The 18318-nt window shown below is 43.7% G+C and overlaps 2 protein-coding genes across 9 annotated transcripts in view; one reads left to right on the forward strand and one right to left on the reverse strand.

Moving 5' to 3' along the window:
* Positions 1-18318, forward strand: part of DOCK2 (dedicator of cytokinesis 2) — a 442545-nt gene that overhangs the window by 220112 nt on the left and 204115 nt on the right. The gene's annotated exons all lie outside the window — the stretch shown is intronic.
* INSYN2B (inhibitory synaptic factor family member 2B) overlaps positions 2832-18318 on the reverse strand; it is a 118547-nt gene continuing 103060 nt past the window's right edge. The window contains exon 4 of the mRNA XM_003310975.6: positions 2832-5991. Coding sequence (XP_003311023.4) covers positions 5805-5991 — 187 coding nt within the window. The 3' untranslated portion in view covers positions 2832-5804. The remainder of the gene's footprint in view (positions 5992-18318) is intronic.

Here is an 18318-nt window from a genome sequence, read left to right on the forward strand (position 1 = left end):
TGGTAGGTCCAAGAAAGCCAAGAAGGCTGGCTGAGACTGGAAGACAAACACTGGAAGGGCCTCTGGTGGGAGCTTACAGGAGAGGCAGGGCAGGATGTGCAGGGCTTCGGGCCAGAGCAACATACCTAGTCTTACTTCCTAAGTATATTGGGAAGCCACTGAACAGTTCTAAGTCAGAGTGTAATGTTATTCCCATCCAAATTTTGCAATGATTGCTTTGGCTGCTATGTGGAGAAGATATTTGAGAAGTGAGAGAGGGGCCGGGTACGGTGTCGTGCACCTGTAATCCCAGCACTTTGGGAGGTTGAGGCAGGAGGATTGCTTGAGCCAGGAGTTTGAGACCAGCTTGGACAACATAGCAAGGCTCAGTCTTTACAGAAAATAATTATTTTTAAAAAAACATTAGTGGGTTGTGGTGGTAAGCACCTGTAATCCCAGTTACTGGGGAGGCTGAGGTGAAAGGATTGCTGGAGCCTAGGAGTTTTAGGCTGCAGTGAGCTATGATAGTGCCACTGCACTTCAGCCTGGGTGACAGAGTGAGACCCTGTTTCAAAATATATTTAAAAAGTAAGTATAAAAGAAGAGATTGCGTGTGGGGAGACCTGTTGGGGAGGTTCCTGCAGAGGCCAGTTGAGAAATGAAGTGGGTTTAGAACAGGATGCCCACAGTGGAGAGGCACGCTGACCTGAGAACTTGGCTTAGTCTGGCAATGAGAGAACCAAACTCTGTGTGTTGCCAACGGATGCATCCCTGCTCTTTATGGGCTGAGAGTTCTGTAGGAGGCAGAGAGAAATTAGACATTTGCAAAACCTCAGGAGTAGGGGTGGTATGATATGGTCCATCGAAATTTAGGCTGTAAATTGGTGAAAAGAAGATGGGAAGGAAGTTGAGGTGAAAGTACTCAAAAATGGGATTATGTTCATTAAACCAGTCAAATGTGGTTTGTGCTGAATGCTGACAGTGTTGGATTAGGATTTGTCCCCCGCACTTTTTCTTGCAAGCAATGCTTGATGGGCGTAGTGATCATAAAACATCTTTGTTTCTTGGCATTTATAAAAAGAAATACATTTTTAGCATACAGCAAGTTGCCTTGAGCAGCTTAAAATGAGAGCCTTTTCAAGTGAAGGTTATATTGAGGATTCAGCTCAGCTAATGAAGGTAAGAACGGGTTTCAAGTCTAGCCTCATGCTTCCTGGAATGGCCCTGGCCCCTCACACATTCCACCCACCGACCACATTGCTCCCAACACCTACTTCCCCACAGGATTGCTATAAGCCCTTGGACAAATCATTTAGCCTTCCTTAATTGACTTGTGCTTAAAATGGAAGGGACCTGGCTCTTAAAGTCTCTTTCACCTCTAGGATATTTGATTCCACACAACAAGAATCTTTAATTCCCAGAGTGCTGTGCTGTATTTTATGTGCCCATGTGCTCTTTTGAATCATGGGCGACTTTCTTACTTAACATTCACTGTCGTGGTTTCTGGTGGATCCTTCTTTTTTTTTTTTTTGAGACAGACTCTTGCTCTGTCACCTAGGTTGGAGTGCAGTGGCATGGTGGTCACAGCTAACTCCCGCCCTCTTGGGTTTAAGCTATCCTCCTGCCTCAGCCTCCTGAGTAGTGGGGACCAGAGGTGCGAGCCACACTCTTGACTAATTTTTTAATTGTTTTGGAGACGGGGTCTCACTACTTTGCCCAGGTTGGTCTCAAACTCCTGAGCTCAAGCAATCCTCCTACCTTGGCTTCCCAAAGTGTTGGTGTTACAGGTGTGAGCCATCGTGCCCACAGAAAGTGTTCTTCCCTTGCCCCGAGAAAAACCTGTTTCTGAAAACCACTGCAGCTTCACGGAGGTATCTTCCTTTCTCTCTCCCAATTTACTTCAATCCACAAATGACTGAATATGTGCTTGTTGAGCACCTGGCCCAATGTGTACCCTACATTGTGTTCTTGGCTGTCACTCAGTTCATTGTCAAGGCACTCTTGGGAGGCAGGGGGTATATCAGAGGAATCAGAGGCTCACAGAAACTAAGCAACTTGCTCAAGTTTATGCAGCAAAAATAAGGTAGCAGACTGCTGTCAAACCCAAGACTTCTGATTCTATGTCCAGGGTTTGTTTTTGTTATTGTTTCTCTAAATTGATGTTTCCCAAAGTGGGAGACTCACTCTCCAGGTGTCAACCCAAGCTGGTTTTAGATGGTTCGTGGAGAAGGCAGGAAAAGGAATACTGAATCACACGACAGGAAAGTTGTTTTCTTTTCAGTTCTCTCTCAAACATCCTGTTTAGTCAAGTAGAAAATGGGCTTGGTGTGAATGTGGCTTTAGTATGTGTTGAATATTTGCTAATATCCCGTCTTAACAGAGAGCTGGTCTCAGGCTTAGCAGCCTCAATAGCAACAGGGTTTAGCAAGAATTTAATAAGATATTTTTATTTCATATTCTATTTTTGGAACATGGTATTGTTTTTCTTCACATTGGCGATATAAATTTGCCTTTTAAGGAAAAAAATTAAGGGGGAAATAAAGAAAAGTACTGGATAAATTAGAGTTCAGGTGTCTGAGCATAATGATACAAATCATGCCTGTGCATCCATGGAATGAGGCTGGGAGCAGCTCTCCATTGATTCATGCTGCCTCCCTCACTCACGGGACACACGGGGCTTCATGTGATCATCGTGACACTAAGTTCTGAATCTGCTCTTTATTTATTTCCCTTAGAAATATATAGAAGCAATTATAATGAAAGCCATACTTGCCCTTAGGACCATTGAGGTGTCCTTCTTAAGCATACATTTTATAACCGAAATCAACCCAAGCTAGTAATGGAGTCTTAAAACCTAGAAAAAATATGTAAGTTTATTGCAAAAGATAATATCCCATTTAAAACAGTTTAGAAATTTACAAAACCTTACATCAGTACATCGTCTTTAAGAAGGTGCTCTATAGATGAGCTGGTATTAAGTTCCAAGGATAGTGAGTACGCATTTATGCATTGCTTTTTAAACTACAGAGAAAGCAGCTACATAAACTCCTGCAATTTAAGTTGATGTATTGGTCTTTTTCCTTTCAATTTTATAAAAGTAATTTTTGCTAAGTTAATATCTCTCCAGCAAACCAGATAACCTCAAGTACAGCATTTCTGTAGAATATCATGGTAGATGTTACGTAATATTTTACAAAGAAGCAGTGATTTTCACATGAATAAGTGAGTATGCAGTTTTGGTATATGTGTGTGTGGTGTTTTAAACATAGAGACGACCATTTTTATTCATCAGGAAAATGTTTCTGGAATCCTATTTCCTCATAATGATTTTAAATATCAATTTTTCAGAAGAGAACTCCTTCCCAGTTTCAGGTCAGTGGCCCAAGCAATGCGGTGTTGTGCTTTGGTGTAGAATCAGTACAGCCTTGTTTGGCTGTATTTCTAGAAATGTCAACATTTTATTTATTTTTTTCTTTTCTTTTCTTTTCTTTTTTTTTTTTGTTGGGGAAGTGCAGAAAATGTCAACATTTTCTAGTCCCAGTTTTATTTAATTCAGTTAAGGGTTCATGTGAGGGCCTCAACTGGAAACGTATCTATGACCACATGAGCTTATTAATTTTGTGTGAGGTACCTCAAACATCTCTTTATCTTCCCAGGCTAACTTTGGCCAGTAATCCAGCTCAGCTCTGAGTCACTCAGCTCACATAAGGTGGAACGTGCTAAGAGTTTATAAAGTAGGAAAGCATATGTTCTTATCTGTATTCAAGAATGGACAAACAGACCGGGAAATTTAAGCCATTTGCCAAAGGCTAGTGGTATAGACTGCTTGGTTGCCTGGATCTCTTAATTCAGGGAACAGGGTTATTTACATTCTAGCATGATGCCCGAGAATATAAATTCACATGAAATTAGCGTAAGCAAAGCAAATTAAGTTGGAAGCTCTACTACAAGATAAAATTACATAAGAGGTCCCAAATGATTTCACTTTATTGGATTATCCTCTATTCTGTTCTTTTCCATTGCTGGGGCCAACTGACAGTTGATCGTATGGATACAGGAAAAAAAAAATCTGTGGCTTTTAGCCAGTGGTAGCATATCTTATTGAAATGTGGCTTCTTAAGTATGACAAGTGTATTTATCTTAATTCTAACATGACGTTCTATATTCCGGTCTGATTCTGTGGGCTTAAACATTACACTAGAAACAGAACAAGAACATCTTGAATGACATTCCAAGACTTAAATAGTGCAAGCTGATATTCCTTGCCAAATTTCCCTTTCATTCTCACTGAAATAGCTTTGTGCACTGCATCACTATGACAGGGGAAGGTGAAACCATCGGAGTGGTTTGCTCAATTAGGCTCAATTTGCAGTGGGGTAGGTACATCCCACGAACACACAGGATGCTGTGCTCTGCAAAGATTCTAGCTTAGACACTGAATCTTCAGCCAAGGGAATTACAAAATACCTTCTTCGTTTAATGTATGTTTAGTTTCAGGCTCCCTTTCTAGCAATGTCAATCTAACCACATGCTGATAGAGAATTTAATTCAACCAGAAGGAATCTGAGCCTTTCCATCCTACCCCTCATCCACAAGAGTATATAGCAATTACTTAATTATATTACTTTAGTAGTTTGTTCAGCCATGCAAGTTTGACTGGATCCACATGTATGTAGGTCTTGTCAACAGAATGAGCCAGACCTTGAATAACTCAGACTTTGGGATAGAAAGATATTTAAACCTCAAATAGAAAAAACTATATCCTCATCCATAGTCCTGCTAGTTTTTCAATCAGGTGACCATTGCCTGGTCACCAGGAAGGGAGACTGTGTCGATTAATATATGTTTGAACCTATCTACACGGCTGTTTCTGGGATGAAGGGATGAGAAACAGTATTGTGTTTTATCTTAGCCTTATCTATGTTACTCATAAGATGTAACTGACGGACAGGTTGCTGGATCTCATGATTTTAAATATTGCAGGTAAGTTAACTATGGAGTCTTAAAAGTTCACACCGAAAACAGATTCCACCCATTTGCCAGGTGGTCTCAGGCCCCAGGCAGAGAAGAAGCATGATGGTTTAGGGTGGGCCCTGGAACAGCTACAACTGCTGAAATCCTCTTTGAATTACACTTATCCAGCACAGCCACACCAACAAGTTTATACCCTGGGGTGGCCTGACTCTGCCACAGGCAGAAAGGTGCATGCACCATGAGATGACAGAGCCTTAATTTGGGATCAAGGGGCTAATTAAAAAGGAAAACAACCCAACACACCAGGGTGATCTTGCATAAGCATTTTATGCCCTGCCCACTTCTCTTGTGCTTATTATGTATGCTGATATCTTAGAAAACTGCCAGTTTTTCTCATTTTTTTCTATGGTACCTGCTTATAACCTATAACCTCCCTCTATCTTCTGGCTCTGCACAACACTATTTTTTTCTTTTGGGTTTATGAACCCAGGATGGGAAGGAAGTGCTTGGCATCTTGGAGGTGTTGGAAGGTGTAGTGTGGGGTTTTGCTCGTGGTGGGAATCTGGACTTACAACTCAGCATGAGTTCTGGCTGAGTGTGACAGGGAACTTGGCAAGTGGTCACTCTAGTGTCCGTGAAGCCCTCAGCAAGCAGTCACACGCACTCAGATAAGGATGGTGGTCAGGTGTCCAGCAGCGGCTACATCAGCTCCAAGGCTCTTCTGTTTCACAGGCCAAGGGGCTCACAGCCCAGGGCCTTTGCAAAGAAGCAGGGCAGGCCTTAAGTGCAGTGGATTTCCCATCTCAGGGAAGTACGTGGAGTTGGGGGGCTGGGGGATGGTCCCAACCAGCTCAGATCCACCAGAAGCATTTCTTTTTCACCTTCTTGGTTTTCCGCCTTAAGTCCTGCTTTTCCGGGGCTGGGGGTTCTGCTGGGGACTTTGGTGGGGGCGATGCCTCCTCAACTGGCTCTGCTTCCTCCAGACTCTGCAAAACTTCATGGAACCTGCCTTCCTGCTGCCGAAAATCATACTCTACACTGAAAAACACAGAGAGGAAGGAAGGAAAGTGAATTCGAATCAGCACAGACTGATTTAGCATCACTCAGCCCCAACTCATATGGAAGAGCATGAGCTTTGGGATCAAATCCTAGATCCTTAGGTACCTACTGGCTGTTTGACCTTGGGAAAGTGATGCCACCTCTCTGAACCTCTAGTTCTTCATTGATTGAATTGGCACCTATAATGCCTTCCTCACAGGGATGTTATTAAGGGTCAGTGAGACCTGATGGCAAGTGTTCTGTAAATATTGGCTCCAGTCTGTCTCTTAATCATTAATGGGGTTTTGGCATGTGTTATGCATGAAAACTGTCTCATTATTAAAAAATTGAGATAATGCAGAGGAACAGACAAGAAAACTGACAGCTCAGTTTCATTATCTGTAAAATGGAGGTAATAAGAGCACCTATCTCAAAGGCTTTCTTTGGAATTAATGTGTGTAAACTGAGATAATATAAATGAAATGCTCAGAGTAGTGCCTGGCGTGCGCTAAGTCCTCCGTATGTGTTAGCTTCTATTACCGCTATCATCATCATCATTAACATAATTTCTACCAATATATTATGCCTTGCTCTTTGAATTGCATCTCAGCTTCAAGATGTATCTTGGAGAGCTTTACATGCAAGACTGCCTTGTAGTATTCCTTAATACAGTGTATTTAAATATTCCTCTACTGATGGATGGACATTCCCAACCTCTTTTTCGTTGTTCTTGTTGGCTATTTTACTTGTGTGTTTTGGTGTCATTAACATACGGACTGCATTGTCCCATGCTGATTATCACAAACATTGAGGAGGTAAAAGTGAACCTGTCGCAGAGCAGGGGTCCCTGAGGTCAGGGGAGGTGGGCGTTGAACAGAAGCCTGGCCTGTGGGGAGTGGGTGCTGATGCTGTCTGTGACCTCTGCATGTCTGGAAGTCAGGCCAGCAGACCTCAGGGACTCTCAGCCTGCTTCCTCACTCTGGCTCACCCTCCCCAGAACCCAGAGAGCCGGGGCAGACAAAACGAATCCTCTTAGACATCCCTGTGGGCTGAGCACGGGTTCCCTCTGTCCTTAATTGTCTTTCCTCCATGAGGAGGATTTACTTACAGAGGAGTTTTCAGTGCCAAGATGCTTATAAGAAAGCTCTTAAGCTTTTCGATGTGGTTGTTACCTGGTTTCATACCAGGGGTCTCAGAAGGCCCAAGGATGAGGAGCCAGCGTGGGAGTGTGGGAAGTGGAGGAAACGTGGTCATGAAAACAGTGTATTCTCCTTGTTTAGCCAGAAGGAAAATGAAATGTTGCATCTGGGAGACCAAAGACCCCATGTTGGTTTATGATGTGGCATGACTGGCCAGTGCCTTTATACCCAGCAAGGGCTGGAAAACAGCTGTCATTAAAGGGACATCTGCCCTTGCTTACTCTCCCCATGTCACCTCCCAGGGCCGGGGACCCGAGTTCATGCTGCTGCAAAGGCATGTTGCCGTTGCCATGCATGACGAATGAAGCCCCAAAGAGTGCCTCGTCCCTGAGCATTCTGAGATGGAAGAGGCAGGGCTGAAGAGTCAGAGGGGCGAGGGGGCCTGTTTTATAGCAAGACTGATGGGGGGTTAGTTCTTAGGGAGCACTAGGAAAGGGTATCTGATTGTTTTGTTTCTGTATTTTTCATCCAGGCTTGCTTCTCCTCCACTTACATGCCTTCTCTTTCTGTTCTCCCTGGCCCTCTCTATGGGGACATAATCCTGGCTGGATGACCTATAGGCCATCATTATATTAAATTAGAATTATTATATTGTGGATGAAACATAGGCTGTGGTTTTTAAAGCAAAGCTCCACAGTTTCACTGTGAGATCTTGGGGAAGTCATTTCCCACTTCCAGGCTATTGTGTCCTCATCTGCAAAATGAGTAGTGCCTACGCAAAGGATCTCAGTGAAGCTTAAATGTCATGTGCATATACAACACGCAGCATAGAGTAGGCACCAAGTATCCAGTCAGTCACTCGACAAACATTTATTGAGCATCTTCTTTGTGGCAGGCCCTGTTCTGGCTGCTGAGGAAGGAATGGTAGGCAGATAATCTCCCTGGCCTCCTGGCACTGCTAATCCAGTGAATCTGTGTCCTCAGTGCCGGCATCAGTAGCTGTTAGAGACCTTCTAGCCAAAGCCCAGAATTTGCCAGGCCAGTGGGCAGAGGCATGTGCAGACTCACATACTGACTGTCTATTTCAGGAGTCTCTATTTCAGGAAAAACTCTCAAACCATGTTTTTCCTCTGCTCTCACACCACAACAACCATCAACACAGAAGAAGACTTCTATGACCAAATGTGTGGGAGTTTCTCCCCACTACCAAGCAGTGGCCACTAGTTGGGTGTCTTCCAATTCAGTTCCAGTACTATCTACCCAGAGATAGCATCAGATTCCATAGATTGGGGGCTCAATCCCACAAGACTTCCCCCTTGTTCCCCCCACTTACAAGTCCGGGACCCTGGAACTTCTGACTGACTAGCTTCAAGTTGGGGTTCCCAAAACCCCTTCTTTGGGTTTGATTAATTTGCTGGAGCGGTTCACAGAACTCAGGGAAACACTTGCTTACGTTTACTGGTGTATCATAAAGGATATTGCAAAGGATACAGATGAAGGGATGCGTGGGGCGAAGTGTGGGGGCTTCAGCCCCCTGTGTAGCACTCATTCCTCCAGGGTATGGGCAGGACCCACTCTGGAATCAGTCTCTTGACCCACAATCAGATTAGATTCCGGCCTTAGGCAGGTGACAGGAGGACAGGAGAAGGTCAGAGAAAGAGACTTTGTTTCCTGAGGCCTGCTCCTGAGGCCTAACTCACCCAACATGATAACAAAAGATTGTAACAAGGGCTATGGGAGTTATGAGCCAGGAACCATGGGTGAAAACCTATCTATCTGTTTGTCTGTCTGTCTATCTATCTATCTGTCTGTCTGTCTATCTATTGATCCATCCATCTATCATCTATCTAATCTATCATCTATTATCTATTTATCTATCATCTATCATGTATCTATCATCTATCAGTATCTATTATCTATCATCTATCTGTCATCTATCATTATCTATCCATCTATCATCTATCATTATCTATCATCTATCTATCTATCTATCTATCTATCTATCTATCTATCTACTGCTAGCATCTATTTGTCTCTATCTATTGATCCCCCCACCCACATAGATCGCACACATACACACATATATAATCATAACATCACAGTCTCTTCTTCCAGGAGGCATCACCTGGTACTGCACCCCTATTTGTCTGGGGTGTGGTGGAGTGGGTTTCTGTCTGCACCACCTATACTTCATTCTCCCCAGTGGAAACTGAAGGAGATGGATTGAGAGCCTAGGCAACCCCTGCATTGCAGCAAGGAAGGACTTTAACATGGTGAGTTGCAAGCTCTGATTCTCGCCCCTCTAGCACCAGGAACACACATAGTTCACAGATAGGGAACATCTATATTCACAATGCTCCTAGCTCCTGAAATAGCCCTGCCCTCCCTACTGTGACAGAAAAACAATCTTCATCATAGAGTACCAGATAGAGTCAAAGAGAGTGGGTACCCCCTCTAAGATTTTAGGAGTCTAAGATTTTCTTGTACAAAACATTCCATCCATCATCAGTCCATCCTGCTCTGAGCCTGACACTGTACCAGGTTCCAGGAACACAACAGTAAGTTAGACAGATGTGGATACTGTCCCCAGTGTGTTTGATATAGGTGATTAAGTAACAATTGCTTTCAAAATGTACTTCTTATTTCTCTCAACTACTCCTACTTTCCAATTCTTCATCCATATGCTTCCACCAAATTATATGAATACACACATGCACCAACTGCCTTCCTCTCCTTATATGTGAAGTGTCTCTGACTTCATAATTCAAATAAACAAACAATGACAACAAACCAGCTGAGTTTGACAAGATTTACAAGTGTCCTAATACCTGTTTAATAAAAATAGGCTGGGCGCAGTGACTCATGCCTGTAATCTCAGCACTTTGAAAGACCCAGGTGGGAGGATTCCTTGAGGTCAGGAGTTTGAGACCAGCCTGGGCAACATAGCGAGACACCATCTCTACAAAAAGTAAAAAATTAGCCATGTGTGGTGGTGTGCAACTGTGATCCCAGCTACTTGGGAGGCTGAGGTGAGAGGATCACTTCAGCCCAGGAAATTGTGGCTGCAATTAGCTATGAGTGCACCACTGCACTCCAGCCCAGGTGAGAGATTGAGTTGTCCCCATCTCAAAAAGAAAATGATATTAATGCTCTGGATGATTCCAGAATGTGTATGGAACTGGCAGGCCTGGGTAGAAAAGACCAGGAGATGGAACGGAAACTTTATCTCACCGTCACAACTTGAAGCCCAGCCCAACATAGAGGATGGAGTGAGGGCCCCAGAGTTGAATGCTCTTGGGTTTGAATGGAGGCTGCAGCACTTCCTGGCTGGGTGACCCTGGGCAAGTTTCTTCTCTTCCCACGGCTCAGTTGAACTTGGGAGTTACACTAGCTACCTCGCTGGCTGGCTGTGCAGATGGGATGCAATAGCAGCTGAAATCACTGCACATGGAACACTGTCTCGGCCCACTCCACTCTTCCTCACTAGGTCCTTTGCCTTCCCATCTCAGCTCCTCGCATCAACCTTCAGCTCTTCAGTAGCTGCACACCTTACCAGCAGCATCACTCCTCACCCCTCCCCACCATCTACATTCAGGGAAGAACACACTCTTTATGTTTCTATGGAAACACAGCAGGGTTTCATTATAATCACTGGGATTTAGGGAGCTCCCCACTCCCCTCTTGTGACTGCCCCCACTGGTCTTGAACAATTTAAAGGGGATTGAAAGTAACTTTCTTTTCAAGGCCAGGCAAATAGCAGAATATGGAGAAGTGTGTGTGCTTCGGAAAGAAATTGATTAATGTTTTTTAGGCCAAAGCAATTTATTAACATAAAGGAAAATTGCCACTTTTCTTTTTATTCATCCGTTTGACACACTACAGTTTGGAAGGGAGGAGAGGGAGTATATTTTGCTTTGGTGGCAGCTGCCTTATAAATGGGGAGGGACAGAGCCCTCTCATCTGCTTTTTATCTTGAGGCTGGGTAGAAAAGAGAAGATGCATTTCTACTTCTTACTTAGCTACTACACCATGCTCAGCAACCCCTTGCAAAAAGGAGTAAGTTGCCAACTTGGTGAAAATTGAAGTTAATTCTTAGCAGAGCGTTGTTTGCAGACAGTGGGAGAGACTCTCTGCTTTGGGTTTCAGCCCAAGGATCCAAATAGCACACCAATAACTTTTCTGACCTCACCTCGCTTTCACTGCTTCCACCTACTCTCTGTACCCTCCCATCCTTACCATCTTCCACCAACCATATTTCACATATGCTGTATATTCCATGCAGGATCGTAAGAAGGAAGATAGGTGCAGAGTGCTGAGTTTGCAGAACCCTGGCTTACAGTGGAGGGCAAATAGTAGTTAAGAAATTGTTACAATGCAAAATTCCGGACACGAGCCCTTGAGATAGTCCAGGGCATTCATGGTATGTGAGTCGGTCTTCCTGAGGATGCATGGGACATGGGACCTGTGGTTTAGGGATGCTCAGTTAACTGCCTGAGGTGCCTTAGAGCCCTTCACATCCAAGGAGATGTCTGAACACGGAGCCACATTCCATTTAGAGAGTAAGCTATGTGTAAACCAGAAATGGCAAGAACCTTCAGGTTTCCCTCTTGGGGGTACCTCACTAATCTGGCTTACAGATCAGTGCTCCAGCCATCATGCTCGCTGAAAAGCAGAAAGATGTTTTTCTAGGTAATTGGAAGCAGCAAGAGCCCCAAGTCATGACTTGGCTGGAAGAAGAAACAGTGAGTAACAAATAGCAAAAAATAGATAAGCTCATGAGCAAACAACAGAGCGAGGTTCTGGATGCAGGATCTTGGCTGGGTAAACTGAAGTTGGGTGAGCCAAAAGGAGATAAAAATTGATGTAGAAAGAAATAACAGAAGCCTCTCAGTTGTATATAACTTTTGAATTTGCAAAGTATTTTTGATCTGTGGTTTTTTTTCTTCTTTTTTAAATTTTTTAATTTTTAAAAATTTTATTATTATACTTTAAGTTTTAGGGTACATGTGGACAATGTACAGGTTTGTTACACATGTAAACATGTGCCATGTTGGTATGCTGCACCCATTAACTCGTCATTTAGCATTAGGTCTGTGTTTTTATTTTATCCTCATGATAGCCCAGGAAGATAGGAAGGTTGTTGCCCATTTAAACAGACAAGCAAGTTGGCAAAGGGAAGTCATACTGTAAGTTACAAGCAGAATCTAAACCCTATGTCTTAGTCTGCTTGGGTTGCTATAACAAAATACTACAGACTGGGTGGCTTATACGTACATACATACACTTTATTTCTCACAGTTCTGGAGGCTGGGAAGTTGAAAATCAAAGTGCTGTTAGTTGGTAAGGGCCCTCTTCCTGGTCTATAGACAGCTGTATTCCCTTGCTGTGTCCTCACGTGGCAGAAAGGGGAGAGGGACCTCTCTGAGTTCTCTTTATAAGGGCACTAATCCCATTCACGAGGACTCCAAGTTCATGACCTAATCACCTTCCAAAGTTTCTACCTCCAAATATCATCACATGGGGCATTAGGAATTAATCTGAATTTGAAGGGTACACAAACATTCAGTCTATTCACCTCGTTTCCTGATACCTAGTCCTTTGATTTTTCTGCTTAAAGAAGGACCAAATGTTTTAGCCATGGACCTAACTCTTTCCAGCATTTTATTCTAAGGAGAAGAAACAAAAAGAGAGTACCTGGGCCACATTAGATTAGGATACATGGTAATTTAAATGGGCAAAAATAATAATTATGATAAAAAGAATGATGGTCATTTATGGAATGAAATCTATGTGCTAGACATTATGCTACAAGTTTACACTCCTTCTCTCGTGAATTCTCACAATCCCATGGGATAAATAATATTACCTTCATTTTATAAATGAGAAAACTGAGGCAAAGAGAGGTTAAATATTCTGCCAAAGGCATGTAAATATAAGTGACAGAGTCAGAATCCGAACCCTGACAGTCTAGCCCCAAAGCTTCTACACTAAGATGCACTGGACTGAAAGAACATAGTAATCTGCATCTGTATGAAATTCTGATTGCAAAATACGTAGGGTGGTGGGGGTGGAGGTGGTGGCCAAGGCCTGGTGCTCCTGGATGACCTCACAGTCCCCTGTGGAACCAGACCTAAACTGGGGCTGGGGTGCATGGGGGACGCTTTATGGACCAGCTGACCAGTCCACCTTGGAATACTCTTTCTCAATTTCAGGGCAGCCTTGAGAGGGAGGCTGCATACCCAAAAAAGGTGATCACCTTCTAAGGAGGCAGCCTATTGGAGATAATATCTGGGGTCAGCAATCTTGGGTCTGGTGTAGCCTGCTGATGTCTCCAGTGAGCCATTTTGCACTTCCTTCTCAGCAGTGGGTCCTGCTCTTTTATAAACAGACATGCCGACAAGCCACTGCCATCAACTACACTCTAAGCAAGTTGGCCGAGAAGTGAATGATTCATGGTGTCTCCCTGAAGACAAACCATCTTCCAAATTCCCCTCCACTTCTTCATCTCTTGTTGGAACATTTCTGTGGTCCCTGTTTCTACAGAACCCAGGTGCACCACTGATTTACTGACCTCCTGCAACTTTCTCTTTTAAAGAATTAGCTGTAAGAATCAATGGATGCAGCGAGAGTAGTTTGGTTCTTGTCCATTTGGATAAATCATGACACTTTGGAAGGCGTCTCTGGGGAAGAATTACAGTCTCGGATCACAGGAACTTTAGTTTGTATGTTTTTCTCTCCCCAGCCTGGAAGGGATATTGTTCCTAAAACTTTCTCCTAATGACAAGTTTGCTCATTTTTTATAGGGTTTAATTTTGTGCTTCACAACTTGCAGCTATTTCAAATTGGCAAGTCTACCCCTTCTCCTGGGGCATCTATCTGCTGTTGGGTCTTCAGAAAATCACAGGTTCTCTTCTTGGCATGTATATAAATGGGATCAAGCTGCAGAAATCTCTGCTGATAGCTATATCTGAAAGAAATCTGTGTTTTGGGTTCTGTGACTCTGTGCCAGTAAGATCTGCATGTGAAGCCCTCAGAAAGGGTAGATCATCTCCGAGAAAGTTAACACACTTATTCACTGACGATGCAAGGTCACAAGGAAAGAGGGGAAGGGACAGGAAAGTCTTCTGAAAGTAGGACCTAGTTTTGAGCCCTGGCTTCCTGGGATCTTGGGCAGATCACTTAACCTCTCTGAGCCTCAGTTTCCTCATCTGTAAAATGGGAATGTTAATCCTATCCACATTTTAGGATGGTTAGGAGTCTGGAATGAAACGATAGACATATAGTATTGGGCAAAATGCCTAGTGCAGTGGCTGATTCAACAAATGGTAATGATTATTACGCTAACTTGATGGAGAAATAAAGATCGGATCACTCTGTGATCACCTGTGGCCTCTGTGCCAGCAGCCACTCATTTGTTATTCCTCTGAAATATTCAACTCGTGTAATTTTATATTTATGGCATGTTTCAGCCTCTTTTGCTATTAATGCATTAAAATAGGTTTCATTTTTTATTACAGATAAATTGCTGATGCTGTAAATCCTACTTCTTTTCCTTTATACTCTAGGGAGAAAAAGAAAGGGGTAAAGCCATTCAAGAGAATCAGGGAATAGAGACAAATGTCTTGGGAATCTCCTGTTGGGACTCAGAGAAATTTTACCTTTTACATTTTACATGTACCCCAAACTTCATAGCTGTTTCCCAAAGAGACATTTAAGCTGTGTTTGCTATTGGTTGTTTTGGAGATGCTCAAGGGCATTGCTATGACGTTCACGGCCCAGCATTTGAAATAGTATGGCTCAGTCCATATTGGAATTTGATGAGAGCTGCAAATGCATCTGTGATTACTAGAATAACAGATATGCTGTGTGCCTTTATCATTATTTTTTACTGTGGACTTCATTGCTGGCCAGAGTGAGGACTGTGGCTGGAAGACAAGGTTCTCAAGAGTTCACCTGGCTCCACGCTGGGACACTGTCATAAGCAGATGAAAGGAAAATACTAAACAATTTAAGTGAAAAGTTGGCTGCTAAACCCATAGGACTGAGTGCATATTGCATTTCTAGAGAAATGCCTTTTTCTCTGGTTAGGTAATAGCTTTGAGTGGCAGGCAAGGCCAGAGCTCAGTGGCCAAATCGCTTAACCAAGAAGGAAACTCCCAGAAGCACTCTCAGACCACCAACTGTGTGACCTCAAGCGGCTCACACAGCTCTCTGGAGCCTCTCTCTCCTCAGTGATGTGAAGCCCTTGCTTTTCTCTTGCAGGGTGCACAGCTGTGAGGCTTTGGCCTGCATTCCAGGGAGCCTCCTTGTCATACTTTGAATATGAAAACTGTGAGGGGGACGTGCTAGGAACGAGAATGCTGGTTGCTAGATACAAAGGGAGGCTCTTGCAGAGAATCTCCTTTACAGAATCCATAAGTTCTTCTCTGTCTGGTCCAGAAGAATTTATGAGTGGATGCATCAATAATGATTAAAATAAAAAAGCGGCCGGGTGTGGTGGCTCACGCCTGTAATCCCAACACTTTGGGAGGCCAAGGTGGGTGGGATCACTTGAGGTCAGGGGTTCAAGACCAGCCTGGCCAACATGGTGAAACCCCGTCTCTACTAATAATACAAAAATTAGCTGGGTGTGGTGGCGGGCACCTATAATCCCAGCTACTCAGGAGGCTGAGGCAGAAAAATCGCTTAAACCTGGGAGGCAGAGGTTGCAGTGAGCCGAGATTGTGCAACTGCACTCCAGCCTAGGCAACAGTGAGACTCTGTCTCAAAAAAAAAAAAAAAAAAAAAAAAGCAATTGGTGGTCTGTGGAGTTTGAGAAAATGGAAAATGAGTGGGTGGTGGTGGCAGATTCTGCGTGGCATTTAGCTTCATGCATGGTCCTTGGTTCCCAAGCAAGGGGTGACCATACCCCTATCCTGAAGTGGGAATGTAGTGGTAATGGTCAGCATTTGGACACCCACCTTTTACACGTGTCTGCTGTTGACCCTCTAGGACCCACCAGAGGGCCGTTCTTAGCGTTTGGTCCCTTGGCCAGGGAGCAGAATTAGGCTTTAATTACTCTCAACCTTTGTTGGAGGAAAAATGTCAGCCTGGATTGCCCATCAGTTTCTGATCTCAGATGAGGCCTGAGGGACTGAGAGAGGTGGGAGGAAGGAACGGTTACAGCTGAATCTCCCAAGTATTGCATAATGTAAGCCTGGGCCCCAGAATGGCCTGAGAGGGACTCCTTTTCTCTTCTCATTGGAAACAGGAGGCATCAGAAGATATGCCTGCTCCATGAGTAATCATCTCCTCTCTCTTCCTTCCCTCGCCCTTGCCTCCATTCTCACCTTTACCCAACATATATAATTAGGTCTATATATGATCATCTAACCCTAAAATCAAAGCCAAGCAGAAAGGTAATTCATCTTTCCAAAGATGTAGTAAGAACTAAAGCTACTCTCTGGGCTATTTTACAAGCAAGTATTTTTTATTCATGGGCTGGTTGTCACAAAACTTTCTAGTAAATCAACTATCTTCTTTCAAGACCCTGATTTTTTACCTAAAAAAATCCTCAAGCTTTATTTGAACCAACCATTCCCAGGGAGCTTGCTGCAACTGCGGATTCCCATCCTCCACCCCACACTCTCTGATTCAGTGGCTTTGGGGCTGAAACCCAGCAACCAGTTTCCATAGACACCCAGGAGGTTCCGATGCAGATGGTCCATGACCACGCTTTGGGAGCACTGTCTAGGGCCTACATCTTCAATGTAAACCCTCACGATGCCCTTGGCTGAGTGGAACTCAGTGACAATCGAACATTCCACTGAGACCTAATATCCTTCAGATGAGTCTGGCATCTGGAAGGCAGCATGCTGTGGAATCTGGCTTGTTGGAAGACAGAACTGTGTTCTGCTGTGGCCGTTGCAATTACTATTTCCAGAATAATTGTGCAAGTGCCTCGCCTCTCTCAGCTTCAATTGCCTAATCTGAATGTTGAGCAAGTGCCTGACCCTTCCTGAGCAACAGTTCCTTCATCTGTAACATGGGGGTACTTTAATCAATCTCATCATTGTGAGGATTAAGTGTGAAAACAAAAGGTACTTCAAGTGATCAGTAAATAATGGATCCTCAGTAAGTGGTAGCTCTCTTCTTTCTTTCCCTTAAGTTTCAGCCCAACAGATCTCTTTCGTCAGCTGTTATCATTGTAAAAATCATCAGTTAAAGGCAAATAAACTGGCCTCCAATTATGAGGATTTATTCTGAGTGTACTTATGTCCCTTTGTTGAAATTACCACAAATTTAATGGCTTAAAACAACATAGATTTTACTCTTACAGTTCTGGAGGGCAGAAGTCCTCCAGAGCTGTAAATCAGAGTGTCAGCAGAGCTGTGCTCCTTCTGGAGGCTCTAGGAGAGAACACATCCCTTGCCTTCTCTCACTTTTAGGGTCTGCCATGCCTCCTGGCTTGTGACCACGGCACTCTGACCTTTGCCTCTGGCGTCACATCTCCTTCTCCGACTCTGATCCTCTGGCCTCCCTCTTTCTCTGCGGCCCTTGTGATTACACTGGGCCCACCAGACAACCCACCCTGCTTTCCTCCTTTGAAGTCCTTCACTTCATTTCATCTGCAAAGTCCCTTTTGCCAAATAAGGTCACATATGCAGAGGGTCCGTAGGATGTGGACACCTTAGGCATTATTGTGCCTACAAGCCTGGGTTTTGATATTTAGCATTAGACATTTAGCAAGAGAACCTGAAGATCTGATGTTCTAACTCATTCTCCCAAAGAGATCACTGGGACAGTTCAGATACCAGAGAAGGGAGATATTTTCACCTGGAGGGAGTTTTGTGGTTCCCCACAGTCAAACTTTGCCTTTCCCACCACAGTCAGGACAGAAGTCCTGGGCAATAATGTCTGATGGCCTGGAAGAACAAGGGTTTCAATGTCCTATGAAAGTGCAGCAAGCTCTCTGAGTCATCAAAGAAAGGTTCTCTCTTGTTGAAAGTATGTGGCATTCCAGTTATTTTGAAACTGGCAATCTACGGGCTTACATTCAGCTTAAAAAGACCCATTGAGAACCAGTTACATAGAAGCCCTCCTTCCTAATAAGAATATTTGCTTAATCCTTCATTTCCTCACCCAAGAGTGGTGGTGTACACTAATAGTAACAATGACTTTACTTCTGGACAATTTAAACAGCTGTCTC

Source organism: Pan troglodytes, chromosome 4 (genome assembly GCF_028858775.2).
Source record: "Pan troglodytes isolate AG18354 chromosome 4, NHGRI_mPanTro3-v2.0_pri, whole genome shotgun sequence".
NCBI classification, from domain to species: domain Eukaryota; kingdom Metazoa; phylum Chordata; class Mammalia; order Primates; family Hominidae; genus Pan; species Pan troglodytes.